This window comes from Plasmodium gonderi (assembly GCF_002157705.1).
Source record: "Plasmodium gonderi DNA, contig: Chr13, whole genome shotgun sequence".
NCBI classification, from domain to species: Eukaryota; Apicomplexa; class Aconoidasida; order Haemosporida; family Plasmodiidae; genus Plasmodium; species Plasmodium gonderi.
This window is the reverse complement of record NW_021628938.1, coordinates 438,255-457,490: the sequence shown is the minus strand read 5'-3', so window position 1 is coordinate 457,490 and position 19,236 is coordinate 438,255. Positions and strand designations below refer to the sequence as shown.

Genomic DNA, 19,236 nt, shown 5'->3' with positions numbered 1-19,236 from the left:
GTCTTTTTTTCATTCAGCTGAATAGCTCCTCGTCATAAATAGATATACATGCATAAGCATAAACATATATATATATATATAAATGCACCTGTGTATATTGCCCGAGTACATGTGCCCCCCCCCATGAAGCTCGTGTAGTTAGGAGAAAACGCTATGCACATTTTACCCTTGAAAATCGTATTTTGGATCTGTTGGTCAATTCTGCTGAAAATATGTGATGCATATGAAGAAACAAGTTTTTCCAATTTAAATTGGGAATATGACCTGTTCAGCATAGGGGATTTGCACGGAGATATGGATGCATTTTTAAAAATTTTATTAAGAGAAAAAATGATAGACAACAATTATAATGTGATAAGAGAAAATGTTTTAATAGTTATAACTGGTGATGTTTTGGATCCAAATTATGATGATATAAATATATTATTTTTTATCGAAGAATATAATGAAAAGGGGAAATTGTTGAATTCGAAAATTTTAATGGTAATGGGAAATCATGAAGTTAAAAATATGTGCCTAGAATTTAATAAAGTGGAAACGGATATAGAAAAATACAAAAACAGAAACGATATGTTCATGAAAAATGAAGCACTATATAACATTTTAATGAATATGCCATTTGTTATTCGGGTAAATGATATGGTATTTTCACATGCAGGAGTATTACCATATTATGCCTCCTATGGTATTGATTATATAAATATGGAGGGGAAAAAGGAAATTGAAAACAATTGTAAACTCCTATTCGATAAACGAAAAAGTAAAGAAGAGTTTTGTGTATGTTGTGATTATGGAGTTACATTAAATCGATATTTTTCTTTTGTTAATAATGGTATTTTTAAAAAGTGGATGGTTTGTTCCACTTTAAATAAATCGTTAAATTTATTAAATTCGAATAAAATGATAATTGGACACACTGTTCAGGAGAATAAAAAGGTCAACAGATTTTGTGATGAAAAGTTGTTATTAACTGATACAGGCATAAGTAAATGGAAGAATGGAGTCATTTCTTATGTGAAGTACTTTAAAAATGGCACATATGATGTGCGTTATATATAAAAGTGAAGTTTTTTAATTTTTTATTTTACCATTTTCTGTATAAGTGTTTGTGTGAGTGGGTAGAAAAGTTGGAACGGTTGGAAAATGACTGAGCTCATGCTTTACGTGAATCAATATTGTGATGAATACAACAAATTAATATGCTAACATTAATGAGTGTTATGTGCTTGGTTTAACTTTAACCCCTTATCATTTTCCTCTCTCGCGGAAGTGACTTCTCAGACTGAAAGAATAGCACGAAATGTATTTTTTCCTATTTTTAACATATGAAGAGAATGTTTTATCACGGTTTGAAATAACTCATTTGTATATTCTAATTAAAAAATGTAAACATTGGTGAGACGATGTTTATGTACTTACAAGCACACAAATTTACATCTTTGTGTGATCCACTGTTACACATTTCTTGTGTGAAAAAATTACACGAAAATGTAAGATTTTTTTTTTTTTTTTTTTTTTTTTTTATAGCCATGTTGACTTTCTTTTCATTTTTCCTTTTTATTTTTTAACCCACGATTTATATATATTTTCAATCCATTAGAATGGTGTGCATACATATATATGTTTTTGACAAAAAAAATGTTCACATCTCGGTTATGGAATGTTTGCAGCACCTTATAGAAACGGTTTTCACGTATTTATTTAACCATGTTCCTTCCACTTATTATTTACATTTGTTTACTGCAAAAATATTAATTTTATTCTGTCGTCCTAGCTTTAATCTTGTGGCGAAAACAAGTACCTTCAATGAAACGTATGCACTTGTGTACCTTTGCCCCCCATTAAATATGTACATAGGGGCAGAACATGAGTATCGTCCGTAAAATGCATAAATGGTAAGAAATATAAAGACTTGAGGATTTAAACTCGGAATATTAAATCACATTATAAGTGACGATATTCTAAGTACTTCTTTTCGAAAACATATATTACAACTCATGCAGGAGAAAGACATGCTTGCAAAAGTTACGTTTCTTACAGGTGAAGCGAAAAATGGGGAAATTTTAAATGCATGTAGGTATATGTAAACATTTTTGGGAAATTCGTCCACACGCTCGAAACGTATGTATAATTATTTTCATTTTATTAGCACCACAAACTTTTAAAGCGCAACCCTTTGTTACATATGCAGTGTTTCTTTCCTTCGTTTCGCACATATTGCAACACACTATTTTGAATTGTTGTCATTTTTTCTTTTTTGCTTTTTTCTTTCCCCGATTAAGTATTTCCTTTCAATTTTATTAGCTTCAGTTGTCCTGGATACAAACCGCCCCAATTTTTTTTTTTAAAAAATGAGATTTAAAATATTTATACACATAAATATAAAATCATCATAACAAGCACTAAATAATTCAAAAGCTTTTTTTTTTTTTTTTTTTTTTTTTTTTGTCGATTTTAGTTTTTCCATGATGATTTCATTGCCTCATGTATGTTTTAATTTGCATATTTTTGTAAGTCTGCTGAATTTTTTTCTTTTTCACTAAATTGGTTTATCTACTTTTTTCTTTTTATTGTCCCATTCCATTATGTATAATAATATATATATATGTAATCGTATATATTTTCATGCATATATGTATTATATGAGCCTTTTGCAAACCCATTATTATTTAATAAAAAATGCTCCTTTCTTTACATACATCTTTTCCCATGATAATTTAGCCATTTCCGAATTGTGCCATTCCTGGACTGCTAATAATATATGATGCAGCACGATGTAATATAACCCATCGGTATTTCAATAATTTTCGTAGTATTGAAAAATCTCTTTTTTTAAATTGGCTGACTACGTTTACTTTTCGCCTATAGCTCGTTATTGCCTTATTTATTGTTTACAGCTCCCCGACTAGGCGCAATTAATTTGTAAAAACAATCCCTATTTTGTATATATTCGTATGCGTATACTGTATGTAAGTATATATATTATTCACATATATTGCACTTATTGTATATATATGTGAATGCACCCATTATTTTTTTTTAACGTTTTTCTTTATAGTAATCGAAATCGCAAAATACATAAATTATAAATGTAGATTTAATTTTACGAATCATTGAGTATAAATATATGATTAATTTTCCCACTTGAATGATTTAATGATTTTGACTTTTATTTTTTTTTTTTTGTGAATTTATTGCGTTTTTTTTTTTTTTTTTTTTTTTTTTTTATACAGACCCAGGGCGACATACTATATATATAAAGCTAAGTGAGCTAAGCTAGGATGATAGAATGAAGCAATGGAAGCATTCGTCCGTTGTGCAAAAATATGTATGCATATATGACACATAACTGTACGAACGTGTACTTGTATATGTATATATATATATATATTTATATGCATACATATATGCACGCCTATACGCATTTGTGGATAGGACACCTGCGTAGCATATGTTACATATATAGGGCCCTTAAGTGCATACCTACAATATAATAAAGAGTTTATAATAATTAGCAGGTAATTCGTGCTAGCCAGTCATATGTATACATATATATATGCACATGCATAGTAACTTTTCTGTAAGAAATGCTAAAAGGGAACAGAATCCACGACGATATCAGTGATGACGATTTTGTTAGTGAGAAGCAAATTTTTCAAGGATCTAATAAAACCATCTTGACTCTTGAATCTATTCATGTCGTTAAAGGTATTGACAAACATGTTAAGAAGAGAATAGAAGAAGGAAAAGTATATCTGAGTGATATAAGTCCTGTGAAGAATGCAGAAATTGAAGAAGCATTTTTAAAAAGTTTATGTGACAATGCTTCGAAAAATAATATCATTAGTAAAAAAAAGTATTATAGTGGTAAATTCACTAAAGATTTGAATATAAAGATAGAAGAAAATTACAAATGTTTTAGTATAGACAACAACAAGTCCTATATTGATAGTGGAGGAGGGCATAGCGCGCGTGGTTCTCATAGTGACCCAGGTGATACAGGTGACTTTGGTGGTACTCATAACCTCCATAGAGATGCATATCACTTCAAAACATTCAGTGACAATGAAAAAATTAGGAGCAATGAGGTAGATATGCGGAGGAAAAAAGTACAACAAGAGAGTGAACCTATAGTACTCGAAAAAAAGAAAGACAATGAGGATAAAGAGAAAGGAGAAAGGGATAAAGATATGAGGAATGAAATGGGGGATGAAAAGGATGAAGAAGAGGAAGAATCAGAGATGCCTTTTTATGACCGAATTAACTCCTTTGTTCATAATAATTTAAAACAGAACTTATTCGAAAAGTTCTCATTCAATGATTTCCCAGAAGTTTTAGAAAGAGAAACAATTGATTATATAAAAAAAAAAGAAAGAAAATTACAAAAAAAGAGATTAAACGCAAATTTGGAAGCGTTAAGATTGCAGTACATACCAATAAATAATGACAAATTTGTAAATATCCCAACAGTAATTAAAGAAAACATTTTAGCTCTATTTGCATGTATCATAATAAAACATATAGACTCATTTGACGATATACAAGTTCAAAACCATTTAGATGAGTTATCGAAAAATTTTCTTAAACAAATGTCAGATTTACTTGTTATAGATCCATTAGCATACAAATGCATAATCAAGCCATTAGAACAAAGAGAATTAATAAGAGATATCACAGGAGATAAAAAAATATATCAGTTATATGAAAAACCATTTGTTGATAATTTGTTAATACAAATACAAGACCTTCAACCAAGTATTGATTTAAAATTCCAAAAAGTTGTAGAAGAATTGAACAATGAAATGGATTTCTGGCAAAATGATAATATTATAGACGAACATAATAATGAAACATTTAGTGATATAGAAAAGGATATTTCTTATAGCGGACCTAGACGTTACAGTAATAGTAGCAACCTTTTTGATGATGAGGAGGAGGAGGAAGAAGAAAATGAAGATATTAGAAACGATGCTAAAAATTTATCCTCCATTCGTGGTAGTTTTATTCAGAGAGAAATTGATGAATCATATAATGGGGAGGCTATAAATGATTATTTCTCATGTGGAGAAAATAATCCTACATGGAGTTCTAATAAGAATAGAACTATTCATCAATACACATCAAATGTCACTTGCTCAACTGCACAAGCAGGAAGTATCTCTATTAATGATGGACCCAAAGCAGGGAAGAACCATCAAAATTATTTAGGAAAACACAATAATAAAAAAATAAACAAGATAAATCCACAATATAATGAAAAGAGAAGCTCTTCAGAATGTCATAATAACAGTCCAATAATGCATGAACAAAGTCATAATAAACTTTTTAATTCAGATAATTGCAATTTCCCGGAAAACCTTGATCTACCTAACCCTGATGATAGACCCATCCACCCATATGATAATGAAACAAAAGATGATGAGAACATGTCTTATGATCATCCACTTGGGAAACTACCTAATGAGGCAAATAAAGCTGCTCATGAAATCTGTCACACAACAACAAAAAACCATCCCAGGGAGGAGATATCCATTGATAATGATCTTCTGGTTCATGGCCAAGAAGAAACTCATGAAAGTTCCAGTAGTAGTGATAACACAAAAGAATACAAGAGTGTAAAAAATTCGATTGAACCAAACAAGAAAAATGAAACAGGGTCAGAAATTCCATGTGAACAATTAAAAGAGACAGAATGGAAACAAATTAGTAGAAGTAGCTCAAACTTTGAAAAAAATGTTACGTCAAAAAAAAATGAATCCGATAGAAAGGATGAGAAAAATGTAGGTGTAAATATACAGGCTAGAATAAAAACAAGTATTAACCGCTCAGATACTTTTGAAGGTGAAAGTGATTATGATGAGATCGATATTGATAAACATTTGAATCATGGTGTACCAACAAGAGGTCCAGAAGTAAAATCAGTCCTTCTAAGAGATTTAATCACAACATATATCATGACAGGAAATAATAATGCGAGGATACAATTGTATTTTCAAAAGTTTGCAAGATGCTTAAAAATTAATGAATTATTAATATTAAGAATAGAAGAAAATTTGGCCGCAGATTTGATAAGTGCATTACAAGCATCTACCAACGAAACTTCAAAAAGAAAAAAAATAAGAAGAATTAAAATTGCAGCGGCTGCTTTAGGTGGCGGAGCTTTAATAGCTTTTACTGCAGGGTTAGCTGCACCTGGTATTATAGCAGGATTAACAGCCTTGGGTGCAGGTGGTAGTAGTCTTACAGCTTTTCTTGCTTCAGCTAGTGGTTTGGCATTTATTGTTTCACTTTTTGGTGCAGGAGGAGCAGGATTGACAGGCTACAAATATAGCAGAAGAATAGCAAATATAAGAACATTTGAATTTATTATGTTAAATGGAACTATCTCCAAATCGTTAAGTGTATGTGTATGTGTTAGTGGGGAAATAAAAACTGATGATGATATAACGAATCCATGGATAGATGTATTTCCAAATTGTTATTGTGATTTATATGCATTAAAATGGGAAAACCATTTATTAAAAACCTTAGGTTCATTAATTGAAACCATGCTTTCTCAAGAATTTGCTATAACAGCTAGTAGGATATGGTTACAGTATACTATAGCAAGTACTCTAAGTGCTGCTTTAACGTGGCCATTAGCATTAATTAAATATGCTTCAAGTTTGGATAATGTATATTTACTTATAAGAGAGAGAGCGCAACAAGCTGGGAGAATATTAGCAGATGCACTGAGTGATAGAAACACTGTAGGTCAAAGACCTGTTATTCTTGTTGGCTATTCGGTTGGGGCACGCGTTATTTTTTATTGCTTGAAATATTTGCATGCAAAAAAGCTGTACAATATTGTCAGTAATGCCATATTTATAGGTCTACCTGCAACTACGAGCACAAGAGTGTGGGAGAAAATTAGGATGGTTGTGACGAATCGTGTGATTAATGTATATTCAAAAAATGATTGGCTTCTAGGTTTCTTGTATAGATATATGGAATGGAAATTAAGTGTCGCTGGGCTTATTGCTGTGAACGTACCAAATGTCGAAAATTATGACGCCAGTGGAATTATACTCAGCCATTTGGATTACAAGAGAAAGTTAAAGGACATTTTTAATTTGATAAACTTCGACATGTGATTTGAGTTCTTTTGGAGGGAAAGAAGCTGGAAAAATAAAAAAAAAAAAAGGAAAAAAAAGGAAAGGAAAGGAAAGAAAAAAAGAAGAATAGAAGAAAAAGAAAAGGTCTCTTCTTTTACGCCGTCACGTTGGAAAATGTCACCAATTTGCTTTTTTTTTTTTTTTTTCAGTACATACATGTGTCGGTGCTTTTAGAATCACATATGCAACATGGAGAAATAGGAAAGGGAAATTTCGGTGAAAAATAGGAGTTAATGATACCTGAAGGGAACCAAACTAATCATGAACCGAATGGATATAAACTCTAAATAGGGTGGGTACACCCCTCTTGCACCCTTCCTTCCGCTGTAGCAGTTGCAACCACCGTCGTCTTCCCTTTTCATATTCATTTTAATTTTTAAATTCTTTATTCGGATTCGGAGTTCGTTTTTTTTTTTTTTTTTTTTTTTATCAAACCTGAATATTTACATATGTGCATAGCAGTACTCACAAGTACATTGTTTTTACACCGTTTTTGTAGCTCAACATAAGCAGTAATGTTATGAGGGCATATATTTGCATGTCCCTTTTTTTTCTTTTTTTTTTTTTTTGCTGTAAAAAAGTCCTGGAGTGTGTAAATTCATCTTTTTAAGACGGCTATACAATACATACATTATCAAGTTTTAAAAAAAAAATAGGACAAATTGAAATTAAATCGACAAAATTTGTTGTTATAACGGAATTAACAATTGGTGTGGATCATATTATCCGAACATATTAGCTCCTTACAAAGGGGCAGGAAGAATAGTTTTGTTCCTTTTATCTCGACGATTCGTTAACTCTTGTAAAATGGACTGTTTTCTATGTTTTTTTTCTTCTTTTTCTTCTTTTTGTTACATTTCATAATTTACCAAAAGGGGATAGGGATAGGCACAATGAAATATATTGGCCAGTTAAATATCATGTTGTATATTCTTTTAAAAAATAAAATAATAAAATACTAAAAGGGGAATATAATGAAATGGAAAAATCATTGAATTGTGTATATTATTTATACATGTCTTATATTTTACTCAACTTGCAAGTTTATAAGAACACAATGCAAACTTTCTAGATATGCATGAAACAGACGTGACAACATTTTACAGCCACAAACACATGCATAAAAACCACACACAGTTGGGGTAACAATTCAAAAAAAGTGACAATTCAAAAAAAGTGGAAATTCAAAAAAAGCGATAATTCAAAAAAGGTGATAATTCAAAAATAGTGGTAATTCAAAAAAGGTGATAATTCAAAAAAAGTGGTAATTCAAAAAATGCTCACATTTTTGCATGCCATACAAATGATATACTGTTCATTTGTAGTTATATAACCATTTACAAGGTCATGTTGGTGTAATAACAAAATAGGTTTATACGCATGTACATTATAGGTAAGAATGAAAAAGAAATAAAAAGGATTTTCTAAAATTAGAACATGCACAAAATGTTAAAATCAGGGTCTTCCTGATATTCAGAATACTGATGCATGCTATAGCCCAAATCTTCTTTCCCTTCGAAAATGTTAACAACTGTCCCGTCTGCTTCGCTTGCCACGCTTGTTCTATTATTCAAGCACTTGTCATCTACAAGGGTGCGTGCGTGTGTGTGTAAAAACGTGGAGCTATATGTGTTCATATGTTCATGTGTTTATATGTTCATACGTTTTAAGTGCCCATGTACATAGAGAAACACGGGGATATGGGGAAAAAAAAAAAATAGTTATAATGGAAAACACAATTCATGCGTTTTTTAGGAATTTGTACATCCCACCCGCCCCTCTCAAGTGTTACAAAATTATGAGAGACACATAGGCACTAAGATGCAGTAATCTGAGAAGTGCAGTAAAATTTGATTTGTGGCTCATTACCTTGGAAATTTAATGGAGATTCATCGTTACTCGGATCTGCAGATATGCTAATTCTACCATTCTCATTTTCATAAGCATCTAAATCAATTTCTTTATTCTTCTTTATAGCCTCCTCAATTTTCATTGGGTTATTTTTTCTTTCCTTTTTATATTTATCCCTAATTTGCTTGTCCGAAAATTTTGGTAAAAATGCACGAACCATCATTAAATCAACACCAAACATTTCGATGGCTTCATAAAATTTATTAGTTTCTTCTTCTGTCCATTTAGGTAATATTGTTTTCTTATAAGCATTGTGATATTTCTCAATTTGATTCTTATTTAAATTAGCGTTAAATGTACTTTTTTGGGACATGAAGATGGTGTTACTATTTTGTATACCACTTTCATTTATTATTTTGTTAGAACTGTATTTTCTTTTGTCATCATATATGATTTCTCCTCCTTCTGTTATATTCAATTTGTTTACGCAATTTTGCATAGATTCATCAAGGAAGTTTATAATATCATCTTGATTATTTTGTTGCATTAAATTATTGTTCAAGTTCATCTCATCATCATCATATGCCTTACTATCCACTTGTTCGTTCATAAATGTATATTCTTCACCATTCTGTGTTTTTTTTCCTATTTGCGATGAAATATTTTCCTCCATTTCTAAGCTTCTAAAAATGCTATTAACAATATCATCATCGTCTTTCTTATTCTCACTGTTAATATTTCCATCTACTTTTCCATTATTCCAATCATTATTTACATCCATAAAATTAAAATCATTTTGATTCTTATTCATTTCATACTCGTTAAACATATTCTCTGAGTGTCCTTTACTTGTGTTTATTCTATCAACTCTCAACTTTTTTCTTCCTTTATTTTGAAAAAGGTCCCATATGGTACCTTCTTCATTATCTGCAAAATAGGGAGAAAAGAAAAAAAAAAAAAAATAGTGCTCTATCTGTGTAAGAAAAATCATACACCGAAACATATAACATCTATCTTTCAGAGGAACATAAATTAAGCATGCGTTTCTTGCTTGTGTGTATACAAGGTTTTCATCTCCAACAACGAAAATACTTTTCTTCTTTTTTTTTTTTTTTTTTTTTATCTCATAATGACACAAAAGCTATAATTTATTATATACTCATTTTACACAAAATGAATATTACCATTAGTATCATTCAGGGAAGAAGAAGACATTTTTTTTTTTCTTCTTATATTTTTATTTACTAACTCTAAATAATGTGAAGCACTGTTAAAAAACTGTTTCTCCTTTGGTGCTTCTATTTCGATGTCGTCTGATATTTCTGGAATGTCATTAGGGTCCTACGATTGATGTGGATGAAAATGGGTGTTGGGGGGGAAGTAAATGGAGGAATATAAAATTAAGCTGAAAAAAATGTTCTATACGTATGTGCATATTGGTACAACTGAAAGGAAAAAAGGATTTACACTTATAGAATGAACTAACAAACATGCACATATGGAAAAAACGTGGTAAATTTATTGCAAAACTGAAAAAATACAACAAAAAGTAGGGACAAAAAGTAGGGACAAAAAGTAGGCCAAAAAGTAGGGACAAAAAGTAGGGACAAAAAGTAGGGACAAAAAATTAGGCCAAAAAATTAGGCCAAAAAATGAGATCCAAAAAATAAGGAAAATTTCTACGTTTAATTGCACATTCAATATAGCCGAGTATTATAATTGTTACTCACATACCGTATCAAAATATACCAAGTTTTTGTTCGTTTTACTTTCTTCTAACATCCGTTCATGGTAGTAGGTCATGCTATTTGCGTTCCTGTGCGTGTCACACACATTTGAGTTATTCAATTTTTCATTTTCGTTCTTGCTTCCCGTGATAGAGCTATCTTGTGGACAAAAGTATGTCGTATTATTATTTTGGTTATTATCATTACATTCATCATTGCTAACATAATTTTCGTTTTTGTAATTTATGTTAATTCCTAAATCTTCATTCAATGTTCTATTAAAATTGGCCTCATATTGAGCTGTATTAATAGTACTATTAAAGTTGTTACCAATGCTGCTTAACGATTCTTCATCATGTAATGGTAAATTTGGTTCATTTTTACTTTTTTCATTTGAATTAGGTTTGTTCATATTTTCTTCTACTTCTCTGCTTTCATTGTTGAAAAAATGCATATTATATATTCTACTATTTGATTTGTCAACATCACTTGCCATTTTATTTATCATTGCGTCCATTTCTTTTTTATCATAAAACACTTTATCATCATTTTGAATTCTGTTCATATCATTTGACGAACTGTTCATCTTATTTTCAGCATTATTGTGCTTTTTTAAGTTTTCTTCGTCTTTCTCTAATTCCATGTCTTGGTTTGTGATTTCTTCATAATTTTCTCCCTTCTCTTTTAAAGGACTTGTAACACATGTATCATAATTTGTAGTTATATTAGAAGCATCATAGTTGTTATTCTTCTCATTGGTGTGCTGATTCTTTAAATTTGAGACAACTTGTTTGTTCATGTCATAGAATTCATCTACTCCCATATTTACACTATACGTCACGTTTCTCTTAACCGAATTATTAACGCTTGCCTCATTATCGTTATGTTGATTATTTTCTATAATATTATTATCACCATTGTTGTGCATTTGATCTGGATCACAAATTATTCTAGGTGTTTTGTTCATGGAATTTAAATTATTTTGTTGCATATCTTCCTTTTCTTCATTTATTTTTTCTTCAAAATTTGCCACGTGAAGGGGTGTTGTTGTCATTTTGTCAAGATGCCTTACATTATTGTCACTTTGATTATTCGATGTGGAATTGCTAGCATTCATTTTGTTATAGATATTCTCCTCATAATTTATATTACTGAACTCAGAGTTGTATATCTTATTATCATTAATATATGGAATGTTCTTTGCAGTAGTTGTTTCATTTGCATCTCTTAATTTGTTCGCATTGTGTAACATATAAGCATCCATTTTATTGGTCTTTTTCTTTTTTTTGCATTTTTCCTTAACCTTAATATTTGTGTAGGTTTTCATTTCGTTTACAGGTAATGATATGTCTACTTGATTTTCATGCATGTTTATTGTGCCATTTTCATAATTCTTTATATCACTGTTCGTCCTTCTGTTGTCAGAATGACTTGGTATATAATTTCTCATTTCATGGATATCCACAGGGTAATTATTATCGAAATTGTAGATCGTTTGCTGATTGTTGCTCATGTTAGTCAATGTATTCATGTTGTTCTTCATAAACTGGAAATTCACGATTTCGTTGCTATTTGTGATACTTCGTCTGGAAATATCGCCATTTGGAATGCTTTCATTTGTGATGTTCCTATTGAAAATAGTATTTCTAATCATACTATGTCCTGCAATGTTTGTATTTGCCTTACTGTTCATCACACTGGAGTTATTAGACATTATTATATTTTGATTATGAATACCATTAGCATCCATACTGTCAACATTTCCGTATGGGTTAAAGTTATTAACAATGGGATGGTTCATAAAATTATTAGGGACATCAAACGAATTTTGGTTTATATTCTTACTATTCATTAAGCTTGGGTTTGTGTTTTGATGATGAAAATACATGCTATTACAATCTTCAATTGTATTTACAAATTTTTTTTTTTTTTTTTTTTTATTTTTTTCCATTTGTTTTTCTGCCTTGAGTAATTGTTTACGTTTCTTATCATACAATTTTAGCATTAATTTTTTTTCTTTTAATTTTTGTTTTTCATCTTTTTTCATCTTTTTTCTCATCATTTCTTCAAGTTTTTCTTTACTTTTAGTTTTACATGACATTTTAAAACTATCACTTAATATTAATTGGTTAGAGTCTCCATTGGATATATTTGAGGCTGCAGTATTGATAGCATACGAACTATGGTACGAAATTTCATTCATCTTTTGGGGATCTTTTATCATATCTAAATTATCCGTATTGTTCATAAGCGTATTGTTTTTTGAAGGTGCTGCTTTTATGTTGTTGAAGTTTCCACTTTGAAAGTTATTCAAAGAGAGTTTATTGTTTTGTGCATTTCCGTTTGGTGGTATATTATACATTGGTATTGTGTTATATGGTACCGTATTAAAAGGAGTTTTGTTATTTGAAGTCATGTTACAATGGTTGGTATTTTCCAAAGGTACACTGTTATAAGGTGGAATATTCATAATATTTGCATTCCTCTTATTTGGATTGCTAAATACATTTGATTTCGTCATGATTCCAAAATTCTTATTTGGCTGTTCATTCATTATGGACTCTTTTTTGTCTGCGTCAATTGCAACATTTACCATGGATGGATTCGCCCTAGTGTTTGTACTTCCGTTTGTGTTATCTGTTGGTAAAACATCCTTGTTCATGCTGGTTACGTTTGGAATGCTGTTTTTCATAGGATCCTTTTCCTCGTTTAGATTCTCTTGATTAGTATAATAATTCAACAAGTTATTTGCATATACCAATTCTGCAGAAGCGTTACTGTCATTGGGAGAAGGTATATTGACAGAACTGTTTTTATGAACGCTGTTTGGAGTGTAGCTGTTATTGTTATTACTATTGTAGGGGTTACTACTACCATTATTTGGCACTTGAGAGATATTCGTCATATTTGTCATATTCGTCATATTTGTCATATTCGTCATATTTGTCATATTTGTCATATTTGTCATATTTGTCATATTTGCTATATTTGTCATATTTTGAACACTTTGAATATTTTGATCATAAAGAGCTCTGCCACCACTAGCAACACTGGGATAAACACCAAGCATGTTGTTGTTTGCGCCATACATAGAATTATTATTTTCCCCTATTATGTATAAATTATCTTTATTTATTAATTGTCCTCCTTCTACCTTGTGTGTATCTTTTTTATTTTCCTTTTTCTTTAATTTGGTGCTTTTCTTCTTCTTCTCTTTCTTTTTCAAGTTCGGTAAGCCACTCGTCATTTCATTCGTCATCTCATTCGTCATCTCGTTCGTCATCTCGTTCGTCATTTCATTTGTCATTTCATTTGCCATTTCATTTGTCATCTCATTTGCCATTTCATTTGTCATCTCATTTGCCATTTCATTCGTCAAATTATTCATCATGTTCATGTAGTTCTCATTGCCACCATCCATTATCTTGCTCATATAAGTTGGGTTGTCATAACTCAACACGGTGTTCATATAATTAACATAATCCATGTAACCAATGTTATTTATATCATTGGATCCATTGGGGACAATGGAATCATTTGGCATACTTAAGCTGCCCATTTCATTATTTACTTGCATAGGGTTGCTATTAGACATTCCATTTTGCGTGGTTAACATATTGTGTGGAATAGTTCCATGGGAAATGTTCATTCCGTGTTGAGGTATTGCACCGTTTGGTAAGACAGTGCCTCCGGGTGCAGTAGACATATGATTCATATAACTCATATTGTTCATGAAATTCATGTTATTATTCACTCCATTATTAAAACCCATAGAACTGCTAGAAAGCTGTCGATTTATCATATTATCTAATGCCTTGATTCTTCCCTTGAATCCGCTAAGTTTTTCTCCGCTCATATATTTCATGTCACTTTTATAAGTTCTTGCCACTTCTGCATTAACATTATTGGACAGAATTTTATATTTATTTTTTTCTTCATTCGAAAGTTGTTTCCACAATTTGGACACATAGGAATTTTGCTGAGCTAAAGTTAATCCCATATCAATATTTTTTTCTTTATGTTCCTTTCTTTTCTCACGTGCAAATATACTAAATGCTGTGAATTTTCTTTTTTTTTTCTTTTTTTGAGAAAGATAGTTTTCTTCATTTATTTTTGATGCTTTGGCAGCCCACTCTTTTTTTTTTTCATTACTCAAACTGTTCCATATTTTTGCAACTGCTGTTGTTTGTTCAGTTAGGGAACTACCTAAAAATACTTTCTGATTAAGTAATTCCTTTCTCTTTTCTCTTGCAAACAAGGTAAAGGATGTAATTCCTCTAATGCTTTTCTTCTTAGTTTCTTTGTTTTCATCTAAGTGGTTTGCATTTGTGTTTTCTTCCACGCTGTAGTCATTCATGTAGTCATGCATGCATTCGTTTGAGTACTCATTTTGGCCTTCGCTCCCAAACTCAATGGAGTTATCGTTTGCCTGGTTGTTCATGTGGTTGTTCATGTGGTTGTTCAGGTGGCTGTTCAGATGGCTGTTCAGGTGGCTGTTCAGGTGGCTGTTCAGGTGGCTGTTCAGATGACTGTTCTGATGACTGTTCAGATGGCTATTCATGTCAACGTTTTCACCTCCCTTCATTCGTTCATGCATGAGCTCATTTCCATATCCACTATTATTTCCAAGCTGATAATTTCTTTCATAACCGGAGCCGTAGTTTGGTGGATAATTGGCTGAGTAATTCACTGGATAATTTGTCTGATAGTTTGCCGCATAATTTACCGCATAATTTACCGCATAATTTGCAGCATAATTTGCCGTGTAACTGGCTTTATAATTTCCATCGTGGGATCCTTGGAAATTATTTGAGTAAAAGTTATTAATTCCGTTGGGGTACATCATCCCTTTGGTATACACATCGCTGTCATGTTTTTCATTTGAATGTGTCATGTTCATATAAACATGGTTAGAATAAGCAGTGTTCCTGTGAGATCCATTTGGATTCTCTGAGTTTGCATATGGATCATTCCTATATGTCATATTCGCATAAGTATCATTGGTGAATGAGATATTTGAGTAAGGTCCATTGGGGAGAGTCATATTTGCATATGGCCCACTGTTCGATGGGGATGTAATTCTCATATTAGCAGGATTCATTTGTGGCATGTCTGCATAAGCTGAGTTTGCATTTGGTACATTTGTGTACGCTTCGCTCATATTATGCATATCAAAGTTTGTCATTTTGGGGTAAGGTGTTTCTGCATACGGAATTTTTGAGTGTGATGTTTTGGTGTTGAGCAGATTAGACTGTGTCTGATCCTTTTTCTTTTTTTTCTTTTTTTTTTCCATCACATTAATCTGAACATTCCTTTTTGAGATACTTTTTCCAATATTGTGAATCAGGTTACTGGTTCCCTTAAAATCTCTGAAGTTGTATAATTTGGGGATTAAATTTTTCAAAGATATTTTCAGTAGTGCATTGTTTTGTTTTGTATCAACATGATCATTGCTGTTAGTATGACTACTGCAAATGGTTCCTCCTGTACTAGAATTTGCACAATTTTCATGATTTGCACAATTTCCATGATTTTCACAATTTCCTTGATTTGCACCATCTCGCTGATTTACATCACGAGGGCTACTACTCTCATGCGCACTAGGATTCGAAGGCAAATTGCTATCAGCTTTGTACATCTCTATGGTTATTCTTCTATCGTTTTTCAGCAGATGAAGCTGCTGAATACATTCATCAAATAAATTCCTCTCTTCCTCAAACTTCAAATCTTTTACTTTTCTTCTTAAATTTTTTAGTTTACTTATAAGTTCTTCCTTTTCGAACTTGAAATTTATTTGACTCAACAATTTTTCGTATATATCTACATCATTGGACAATAAAAATAAAAGGAAATCCGTATGCTTATAACTTATGTTATTATCTTTTTCAAAATGGATAACTGCATTCATTACATCTTTCGTGTTGTAAATGAAAAAAAAAATAAGTGTTTCATTTCTAATTATTAAAAAATATATATTTTTGACGTAAACATATAGATGCTCTATGTTCAAATCGGTGATAAGGTTATTTTTACGTAGATAATTAAAAATTTTCTTTTTAATATACTTTTCTGAATTTCTATATTTACATATTATGTTGTTTGACTTCATTTCGTTTATTTTATTAAGGTACATTTTGTAATTCTCTTTCGTTTTGTTTCTCTGATTTTCATTCTCGTTTGGGTCTTCTTCTCCGTTCTGATTATCCTTCTCGTTTGGGTCTTCTTCTCCGTTCTGATTATCCTTCTCGTTTGGGTCTTCTTCTCCGTTTTTATTGTCTTCTCCGTTTTGATTATCATTCTCGTTATTATTATCATTCTCGTTGTGATTGTCTTCTCCGTTTTGATTGTCTTCTCGATTATGATTATCATTCTCGTTGTGATTATCCTTCTCATTATGAGTATGGTTCTCGTTTTGATCGTCCTTTCCGTTCTTATCGCCACTCTCGCTGTTATCACTGTTCATATTTTGGCCATCCTCCCTGTTGTTCCCACAGCAAATTTCACTACCTTCGCACGTATGTCTATCCACGTATCCCTTGTCGTCGGTACTACGTTTTTCATCGCATCCAATTTCTAAACTTCCATTTTCTGCAATTCTGTAATTGCCATTCTCCTTAAGGACAAGATTACTATTGCAAAAAGCATTATATGTCGGAACTGAACTAGCCATATATTTCTTATCTATAATATTGGTAGACGTAAAACTATTCAGTTCTATCCTATTATCATTACAATCACGGGAAGGATTATAATATAAAATTTTGAAACTATCATTTTTGTCAATATGCATATTTTTGTTAAGTTCATTTTTAAGAATTGTTTGATCTTGAATTTCTCGAGAAATTATCTGATCCTTATTATGTATCTCGATATTATATTGGGACAATTCTTCTTTATTGATGTGATTTAATTGATCTTTTTCTATTTTTTCATTTATAAAATTAAGACTTACATCCGTATTGTAACTACAAGGGAATGTACCATCTTTGTTTTCTTCCCCTTCTACATAATTTACAATTTCTTCGTTCAACTGTTTTGGATACTTTTCTGTGTTCCTATTTTCCACTTCTTCTCCTTTAATTAGAGTTTTATAATCATTCTTCGTAAAACTTTGATCTTTTGATGTTTCATCGTTACTAAGAGGAATGGATTGATGCTCCGTATTTATGCTTCCTGAATCGCTTATCTGAGTAACGTTTTGTGATTCGTTGCATAAAATATTATTTTCTTCTTTCTTGTTTGTCAAGTAAGGATAATTTAGAATATTATTGTCCAAATAATTTTTTTTTTCTTTTAGTTGTAGAACTTTCAATGAATCTGCCCTCTTCACAATGTCCATTTCGTGTTCTTCGTGCAAAGGGGGGGGAGGGGGGAGTTGATACAATACTTTTACTACACCTACGATTGGTCCTGTTTTGTTGTATTGGAATATGTTTTTTTCTGTATTTGTGAATGTTTACCACTTATGTTTTGCAACCCCTTTAGGCAAAATACTGCGTTTTTTTTTTTTTTTTTTTTTTTTTTTTTTTTTTTTTTTTTTTTAAATTTTTTAAAATTTTTGTGTTTTTTTTTTTTTTTTTTTTTAAAAATTTTTTTTTTTTAAAAAGAAAATTTTTTTTTTTTTTTTTTTTTTTTTTTTTTTTTTTTTTTTTTTTTTTTTTTTTTTTTTTTTTTTTTTTTTTTTTTTTTTTTTTTTTTTTTTTTTTTTTTTTTTTTTTTTGTTAATATTCTTACAATCCTTGGTGCTTTTCTTTACTCTTCCTTCTACAATTTTTCTTTCTCAAAAGGAAAATATAATTTGTTACTTTTCTTCTTTCTTAAAAGGAAAACCTAACCTTCTTCTTTTCTTTTTTATTCAAAAATTAAAAACAATAAAAAAAAGAGTATTTTTTTTAAAAAAAAAAAAAAAAAATGGGAAAATATACCTCCCGTTATTTTCCAATTAATATATATATTTACATAAAATAAGTTTCTCACAAAAATGTATTGAAAAAAAAAAAAAAAAGAAGTAAATACTTAGAACATAAAAAGTATGCATATATGCATAATGCAAGCGTACAAATATGATATATGAACGAAAATAAATGTCTATACAGGAGCAGAAGACGGAAGGGTTTATATGTTCATATAGTGTGGTGGTTCAATATTAAACACGTTTCAGCACGGCAACACTTTTGACGTAAGAATATACGGTTGTGCGAATATACAGCTGTGAGAATATACAACTGTACGAATATACAACTGTACGAATATACAACTGTACGAATATACAACTGTACGAATATACAACTGTACGAATATACAACTGTACGAATATACGAATGTACGAATATACGAATGTATGAACATACAAATATGCACTCCTATAGTTCTAATGTGCGATGAGAAAGGATACTTAAAAAAAAAAAAAAAAAAATTAAATACTCTCCTGGTCACATTGCTTTAAAAGATAGGACGGAAAAAATTCACAAAACGTATGAAAAAAAAAAAAAATTCAATTAAAG

The 19,236-nt window shown here is 30.7% G+C and overlaps 3 protein-coding genes across 3 annotated transcripts; 2 read left to right on the top strand and 1 right to left on the bottom strand.

The window, feature by feature from the left end:
• Positions 1–153: 153 nt before the first annotated feature.
• Positions 154–1,059, top strand: PGO_130650 (shewanella-like protein phosphatase 2; the record flags this gene model as incomplete). Its single annotated transcript, XM_028689581.1, has 1 exon — positions 154–1,059. The coding sequence occupies one exon, from the start codon at positions 154–156 to the stop codon at positions 1,057–1,059; it is 906 nt and encodes a 301-aa protein (XP_028545382.1).
• A 2,528-nt stretch (positions 1,060–3,587) lies between these two features.
• Positions 3,588–7,133, top strand: PGO_130640 (hypothetical protein, conserved; the record flags this gene model as incomplete). Its single annotated transcript, XM_028689580.1, has 1 exon — positions 3,588–7,133. One exon carries the CDS (start codon positions 3,588–3,590, stop codon positions 7,131–7,133), a length of 3,546 nt encoding a protein of 1,181 aa, XP_028545381.1.
• Positions 7,134–8,584: 1,451 nt separating this feature from the next.
• PGO_130630 (high mobility group protein B3) lies at positions 8,585–18,071 on the bottom strand (the record flags this gene model as incomplete). The annotated part of the gene is made up of 4 exons (XM_028689579.1): positions 8,585–8,739; positions 9,024–9,733; positions 10,219–10,346; positions 10,740–18,071. The coding sequence occupies 4 exons, from the start codon at positions 18,069–18,071 to the stop codon at positions 8,585–8,587; spliced, it is 8,325 nt and encodes a 2,774-aa protein (XP_028545380.1).
• Positions 18,072–19,236: the final 1,165 nt, after the last annotated feature.